This window comes from Chrysemys picta, chromosome 8, assembly GCF_011386835.1.
Source record: "Chrysemys picta bellii isolate R12L10 chromosome 8, ASM1138683v2, whole genome shotgun sequence".
NCBI classification, from domain to species: Eukaryota; Metazoa; Chordata; order Testudines; family Emydidae; genus Chrysemys; species Chrysemys picta.
The window spans coordinates 96,797,906-96,805,994 of record NC_088798.1 but is presented as its reverse complement, the minus strand read 5'-3'; the positions used below and the strand labels follow the sequence as shown (position 1 = coordinate 96,805,994).

At 38.4% G+C, this 8,089-nt stretch overlaps 1 protein-coding gene across 9 annotated transcripts in view; it reads right to left on the bottom strand.

The window, feature by feature from the left end:
- Positions 1 to 4,266: 4,266 nt before the first annotated feature.
- Positions 4,267 to 8,089, bottom strand: part of FNIP1 (folliculin interacting protein 1) — a 96,917-nt gene continuing 93,094 nt past the window's right edge. For 8 of the 9 annotated variants that reach the window (XR_010590081.1, XR_010590080.1, XM_005297887.4 and 5 more), the window contains one exon: positions 4,267 to 7,692. Coding sequence is in view for 6 of the 9 variants with exons in the window: in XM_005297887.4 (XP_005297944.1) it covers positions 7,614 to 7,692 (79 nt within the window). In the remaining 3 variants the exon portion in view is untranslated. The remainder of the gene's footprint in view (positions 7,693 to 8,089) is intronic. The other variant, XR_010590082.1, reaches the window with a different exon arrangement.

Genomic DNA, 8,089 nt, shown 5'->3' with positions numbered 1-8,089 from the left:
ACTACCCTATTCAGAGCTGACTCCCTTATAAACTTTCCAGAGTCAGCTCCCCTCAAGAACTGCTTCAGCTATCTTATAAGAACGCAGCGGCTTAAGATTCCCTCATTTAGCAAGCCTGATCCAGGCTTCAAGTCTCCTGCAGGCAGCTCCCTCACTCCCTTTGCTCTAATACAGTAACTAGATAGCAAGTGTGAAAAATCAGTACAGGGGTGGGAGCTAATAGGTGCCTATATAAAACAAAGCCCTGAATAGTAGGACTGTCCCTATAAAATGGGGACATCTGGTCACCCTACTTTGCTTTCTCATAAGGAAAACAATATATTTGTGCTCTGAACTCCTTCAATGTTCCCATTGAATCTGAAAAACCAGTTGATGGTTTAAACAAAGAGTGCACACACCCACATATAAGTAGAGGGTGTTACCTTCAAAACAAATCTAAACAAAAAGGCCTACCTGTCTCATGGGTACATGCTGATTTTTCCTTTTGGAACATACTAGGCTCTTGCATAAAGGAGAGAAAATACCAGCTGTACGTCAGCAACAAACTTGTTAGCAATTTCCTTATGTACAGAGAGTACAGACTTAGCTGGCTACTCCCATCCCATAGTTTTTAAAGATAGTCTTATGATCAGCTTGTGCTAAGCCACACAGACTACAATCACAAAGACTTTTGCTGGGCCCACTTGAGCATGGGAATACTGACAATCTTTCAGGGGTGAAAAGACTGTATGGATCCATAGTTGTTGCACTTCCACTGCTGCCCTGCCACTGACTAGGAAAAGGGGTTAACTAATGACTCTCCTGGGTTCAGGAAAATGTAGGAATTTATTAAAAAGGAAGTAAAAATAGATTTAAAAATACTGGACAGCAAGTGTTGCAACCAAAGATCGTATAAATGCAGAACTAAGAATGAAATAAATGTTAGGTATTGTTAACATAAGTGCTTTCTAAATTCTGCACTAAGAACATTACTGAATTTACTGAATTTACTCCTAGCATAACAATCTCTTGCCAAAGCGCCACACAGACTCCAGGCCAGTTGGCTAACCTCATACATGCAGTAGCAGGAGAAAAACTCATGATTATCTGCTGTGGTAACACAGGCTTCTTTCTAGTCATTTATCTAGAGGAGCAGTTTTACTGGCCAAACAAGTTCAGGGACCTGAAACATTTGAGCAGGTCTGACAATCCATAGAATATAAGGCAATAATACACAAGCATATGCACCAATACACTGTAGTAGAGCTCTACCACCACTTATACTGCTCTAGCTAAAATCTGAGCACCTCGTTATGCTCTCTGACTTCAGACCTAATACTGCAGTCCTTATTCAGGAAAACACCTGTGATGCTGCACGCCATATGTTTTATGGAAATATGTATGAATGTGAATATGATGCAACTGGAATATGCTTTATGCAAAAGGTCTCTTGTACGGTATCATAACAAAAGTTATAACCTACTGAATATATTCCTCCTATTTGTACACATGTATCATTCTTGTAGCTGAAGCTAGAAATATGAAGTATAACTCTGAGGTCCTATTGTAATTATGCAAAATGTGGGTCATTAATAATGGTTTAGAATCTTGATGGCTCCCATTGACTGGGACAATTGGTTGTAAATAGTTTATTTACCTGCAAACTTTCCTCTAGGTGTGGGCCAGTCCATGGGGAATAGAGACTAGGGGTCTTACAGTGACATGTGACCATGTCACCTGATAATGAAATCCATCTTAAAGCTGGTACTTTTCCATTTAGAAGGCAGGGGTGGGGACAAGCACAGACAAAAGATTCCCACCTTGTGCCAAGCTATAAAAAAGGGGTGGAGCAGGACAAAAGAGGCTGCCAGTCATGAGAAAACCCCTGCTTACCACCTGAGATGTCCACTGGAACTAACAAGGACTGTACCAGGGAAAGGATTGGGCCCAGACTAGGAAGGAGTATAGTCTGTGAAAGAAGCTTATTGGAACATCTCTGAGGTTGAGATATTACCTCTAATAAGTTTCTTAATGTATTAGACTTAGACTTGCGTGTTTTTGCTTTATTTTGCTTGGTGACTTACTTTGTTCTGTTACTTGAAACCACTTAAATCCTACGTTTTATTCTTAATAAAATCACTTTTGTTTATTAATAAACTCAGAGTAAGTGATTAATACCCGTGGGAGCAAACTGCTGTGCATACCTTTCTATCAGTGATATAGAGGGTGAACAATTTATGAATTTACCCTGTATAAACTTTATACAGAATAAAACAGATTTATTTGGGGTTTGGATCCCATTGGGAGCTGAGTGTCTGGGTGCTGGAGACAAATAACCTGCTGAGCTGTTTTTAGCTGAAGTCTGTACCTTTGGGGAGCGTGGCCCAGACTCTGGGTCTGTATTGCAGCAGGCTAGTGTGTCTGGCTCAACAAGGCAGGGTTCTGGAGTCCCAAGCTGGCAGGGAAAATGGGCTCAAAGGTAATTTCGGCACATCAGGTGGCAGTCCCAAGGGGATCTCTGTGACTGAACCCATCACAACTCCCATTAACAATTGTGCCAGAGATTGGCCCCTGCATCTTGAATCAAGACTAGCTCACACTGTACAAGCTGTGTGCCAAGCAGTAAACTCAAGACTTGTGATTATTAAAAGCCCATTGATTCTTTGCTCAATTGCTTTTACATTGCCCTAACCAAAATGAAACACTAAGTCATCTGATACTTGCTATGCTGCTCAGGAGAAGGAAATGGAGAAATGGAATTTCAGAATGGAGTATGAACAGTTAATCAGTTTATTTTCTTGCGGTCATGAAAGCTTTCATAATGTTATTGTGATGCTTGAAAAACACTGGAGTGTTTTGTTGCTGTTTTCATTCCTCCCAGAGATGTACAACCCCCCCACACTAATAGATACCATCTTACAGTATAGGCTGTGGCATGTACAATTCAAAATCCTAGCAAAAATTATTCTAATGATTTTTGCTCTAAAATAGACTGGTTTGCTTAACAGTGTTTCCACTGTGTATGTTAGCTGTTCTTAAATTCCATTCTGACTGGGGTCTGCTAAAGGGAAATCCTCTCTTGAACAACCTCCCTTTCCAATCTCAAATCCATAGCTAGCATGAGCAATAGACTTAGTTACATGAAAGAGATATGAGGAGAATGTTGAGACCAGAGGGAGAAGCAAATTCACTTTAAAATGTGGCTCTGTGGCTACAGCCCTCTCCCCGTTTTTTATCTGTGCTGGTTTATTTCCTCTTGGAGGATGTAGGACTTTGCATTGATTAGTACTGAATGCCCCCGGCACCCTCACTGGTACAATCTCTCCTGGTTAGTTCTGTGCTGTCCTAGTGTGTGTTTACTACCCTTAAGTTTTTGTTTTTGCAGCACATTCGATCATGGTTGAATTTACACCCAGGCAAAACCTGAAAAAGGAAAAACTTAACAGATCTTGCTTCTGCACAACAACCCAAAGAGGCACAGGCATAGAAGTGAGCTCTAGGAATCGAAGGACACTGTGCATGCACAGTTGACACTTTCTGTGATGGCAGAACCATCTCTTGATTCAACCACTCATGCATCACCCTTGTGAAAGAAGCAGCTCTGCAGATAATTTGGAAATGAAGTGTGGACCAATGTTTGAAAACCTCATGTCTATGCACTTGTCTTTCATTTCTCTTATTTTTTTTTAAATAAGATTGCTAAGAATAATCCAAAAGACAAGGTGGGTGAGGGAATATCTTTTATTGGATCATCTTCTCTATTCAGTTTCCAGAAACTTTCAACCTCCTTGGCTGTGGGGTTCCACTTTTCTCAGATGTACAAGAGCTCGGACTCAGTAAATGTATCTCCTGTACATCTGAGAAAAGTGGAACCCCTTAATCAAGGGGGTTGAAAGTCTCTGGAAACTGAATAGAGAAGTTGGTCCTATAAAAGATATTACCTGACCCAGCTTGTCTCTCTGATATCCTGGGACCAACATGGCTCCAAGAACACTGCAACAAGAATAATTGGCTTTCTTCTGGGATAATCTTAATACAACTCTTTGGACTGATATTGAGGCCAACATTTTCAGACTTCCATACATAACATTAGACACCTAAATCCTAATCAGGCATGGAATTAAGTGATCTCCGTCCTCTGATAATCATAACATTTAATTAGGTGCCCAAGTAGGGATTTCAGGTGTCTGATATTAGGCACCCAAGTTTCAAACATGTGGTCATCATGGTTTGTATTTTCACCCCCCACAAGTAAAAAAAGACAAACAAAAGAGTCCCACCAGCAAGTAAACTGACATACTGTATTTATTGCACAATTTTCCCCTAAAATTGGGAATGGTTATTATAATACAAGTCCACATCTTGGGAAATATATACAAAAAACAATAGAGATAACAAATATGTACATTTTACCCAGCGTTTTACACATACCACCATCTAAATAATTTAGAGAAAGCAAAAAAATTGTCATAAAAATCTGTCATAACGAACAAGGAAAATGTATGCAAGGTGTAAAATCCTGTTATTATTATTATTAATTATTTTTAGCAGACCAGTGTTTGCCAATTGCAACAAAATAAATGTGCTAGTATATATGTTTAGTATACTTAATGTTTTCAGCCTAAAAATTAAGACATGTTAATAGAGGTTGGGAATATTGAAGAAAAAAAATCAAACAGATTAGTTTTCTATACACAAAAAAGGGTGTGATACATTTTAAAAAGTCAACACTATAGTGTTGTTAAAGATCCCTTTTTTAAAATTATTCACCAAAAAAGAGCATGTACCACATTTCTCATGTACCATAAAAGATAAGTTACAGGAACACTGCCCATCATGCTAAAGTTGAATTTGCATATTTACCACAATGGCAATATGGTTAGGAAAAGTGTCCATACATTTTAGACCTAAAGCTCAGATATTTGTCTCTAGCATCGGTGACCTGATAACCACAGTGGTGGCAGAGTGGCCACTTTGTCTAGGACTGACTGAACAAATGATTGCATTAAAACGGTCTAAGGGAGTTGTGTTGGGCAGAAGAAAGCTGAAAATGATTCATCTTAATGACAATTTTTTCTCTCTCAAGTAATTAATTTCATGTTGGCAGAGGCCATGTGTTTCTTAGAGTCAACCCCAATTTCAAAATAATGTCCAGAGTTTTCTTAGTGATGAGTAAACAGAAGAGAACACAGTATTTTCTTGTAATAATTCATTAGGGGCTCAATCCTACAAGGTGCTAAGCGTGGTGCTGATCCATCAAAGCATTTAATCACGTGCTTAATTTTAAGCATGTGCTAGTACCATTGACTCCAGTGAGATTACTTGTGCTTAATGGGACTAGCACATGCTTTAAGTTAAGCACATGCTTAAGTGCTTTGCTGGATCAGGGCCAGAGTGCTCAATACATTGTAGTACTGAGTCTTGTAGCACTACTGTGATCAGGTTATATTAACTGCAAAATATGTACAATGTTCAGAATTGTAATTATTGGCTACATACTGTATTCTAGCAAAAATAGTTTAAAATTCGTATTTTAGAACGCAATCCTACATTACTGATGTGTGTCTGTAGAATCAGGCCCTTAAACATTTGTTGTGTTCGTTCCAAAAACCAGATGTAACATAATCGTGGGCTTAAAAGAGGACATTTAAACAATAAGCAAAGTGACTAATTAATTAATTAAGACTACATATTAAATATGAAAGTCTTCCCTGCAGCAGTCAGCATTAGATTTTGTATGCAGAAGAGTTTCGGGACACACTGCCCATATTAAAGTTTGGCTTACTTACCAAGTTAGATCCCAATCCTACAAGGAAAATGGTGCAGGTGCAAGTCTGTCCATACGGATCCTTGTAGGAATGGAGTCCTAAGATTAAAGTTATGATTTTTTATAATACCACCAAAACACACTGGGTGAAATCTTTGCCCTGTTGAAATCAGCAGAGTTTTGATATTGATGTCAGCCGGGCTGGGATTTCACCCATTGTTTTCAAGTTTGAATGGGGTGGGGGGGGGGGGGGGAGGAAATTGTTTTGTTTTTAAAACAATATCTGCAAACCACAACAGAGAGCATGTTACATGATTGAAAAGAAGCTTATAGAAAGAGTGAGATATTATAGAATGGTAAATATAGTTTAGTGAACGAGGGACAGTACCTTTCACTTTTATTATGGATAGTCTGTGAACTCCAGTATACTGAAAATGATCAATGAAAACAATAACTGTAATTAGCTACATGAATTGGCTGCTAGGACAAGAAAGCAAAGAGAAGCATATAACGCAGTATCCAGTTAAACTGAGGTAGTAGAGCCTTTTGAAACATAATCACCCACCTACTGTACATTTACATTACTTACAGCAGATCGGTTCCACATCAGCTATTTTTACAACTACTGTGTATATGACGGCAAAACAATGATGAGTGAATAAAGGAGAAATGCTGAGAATGGAATAAACAGCATTTTCTGCTGGTAGCTACTCAAATTGGTAGAAAAGGGATTACAACAACTTGCATCATTGGGATATTTTGTCTAAAAATAATTTTGATATTTCTATGCAATGGCATAATCACCCATCCACGTTTGTAGAACTTTTTTTAAAAAAATATAGCAATTAGTTACCTGAGCAATTAAGGTTAATAGTCTATTTTTTCCTCCCCCGGTGCTTTGGTACGATTATTTCTAGCTCATTATTTCACTCACTGACTGCTGTAAAAACAATCTGTTGCCAGAATATTATAGACTGTAAAAATATTAGAGGTAATAGTCATGACATTTTTGGGATACCACAGGGAAATTTCAATCAACATTCTCTCTTTAGCATTTGTTTGTTTCGTTTTGTTTCAAAATTGCATTTCTTCTATTTTTTGTAAGTCATGAAACAAAAGTATCACCATAAAGCAACATTTAAACATTATAGCCTTTGAATACCTGTTACAACACCAAGCCAAGAAAGGAGAAATGGAGTCTCGTTTGCCAGTTTGTTTGTTGGCTCCCCCTACCCCCTTGAAAAAAAGAGTACAAATACATTTTTAGCTGAGTGTCATTAGTAAGCTGCTTACAAAAATCATTTTTCCTTTGAGAAATATCCACAATTTGACTGTTTAGTGAAAAAGTAGAAGTTGTTACAAATCACTGCAGTTTGAGAGTTAAAGATCTTAACACAGTCCTAATAGGTATCAGCCACTCTCAAGACAGCTGCTTTCTTCTCCTGTTAAAGTTTACAATCAGCAAAAGCACTGCACATTATTACAAAGCAGTTCTTCCTTGCATTCCCTGTTTTTCATCGTACAGAATTAGCCTCCTTGCAGAAATTGCCCAAACCATTTGCAGTTCTTCAGCTTTTTCTAAAATCTTGAGTTTTCTTCAGTAACCTCAAACTCGGGCTTTTCAATTACTATTAGAGTTTACATTCTTTTTTATGAATGGCCAAATGGGAGAGGGGAAAAAAAGAACTCTCCAATTGTTTGTATAATATGCAGTCAGTGACGGAGACCCAGACAGCTCAGCAAAGCTGTTCAGTTCAGTTGCCTCCAGCGAAAAGGAACCAGGACAAGTGTGTTTCATGTCTGTCTCCTTGTCTTCCATTTCATTTCCAGGAAAAAAAAAAAGTTAATCTCTATGCCCTTCAGCATTTTAAAGTAGTATCTGGGCAACATATGGAGAGTGAGTGCTGGCTACGGCTGCCAGTAAAGGGAGGTCGCTGGATTCAATCCTAAAAGGAAGAAGAGAAACACTAAATCTAACCCAAAATGTACATGTGCATTAACTGCTAGATTATCCATGCCAAGCTAAGGTATTTGCAGTTGGACTATTCAAGGCGAGAAGCTCTATATTTTATTTATAAAGCTTTAAACTGCAAGTCATTCTTAATGTAAAATTAAAACATTTGCATTTCTGAACTCAAGGCAACATCACCATTTGTTATTAAAAACAGGAACAATCAGTTCGTTTTTAAACGGACATCAAAATTAATTCCTGATCTGCCTGGTGACTCACTGACAGATCTTTGTCGTCATGCAGGAGACTTGGGTTCCATTCCTGCCTGTTCTCTTGGTCACTGAGCTAACCGTGCTGGCAAGGGAATACACTGCGGGGAATTCATCCTACCC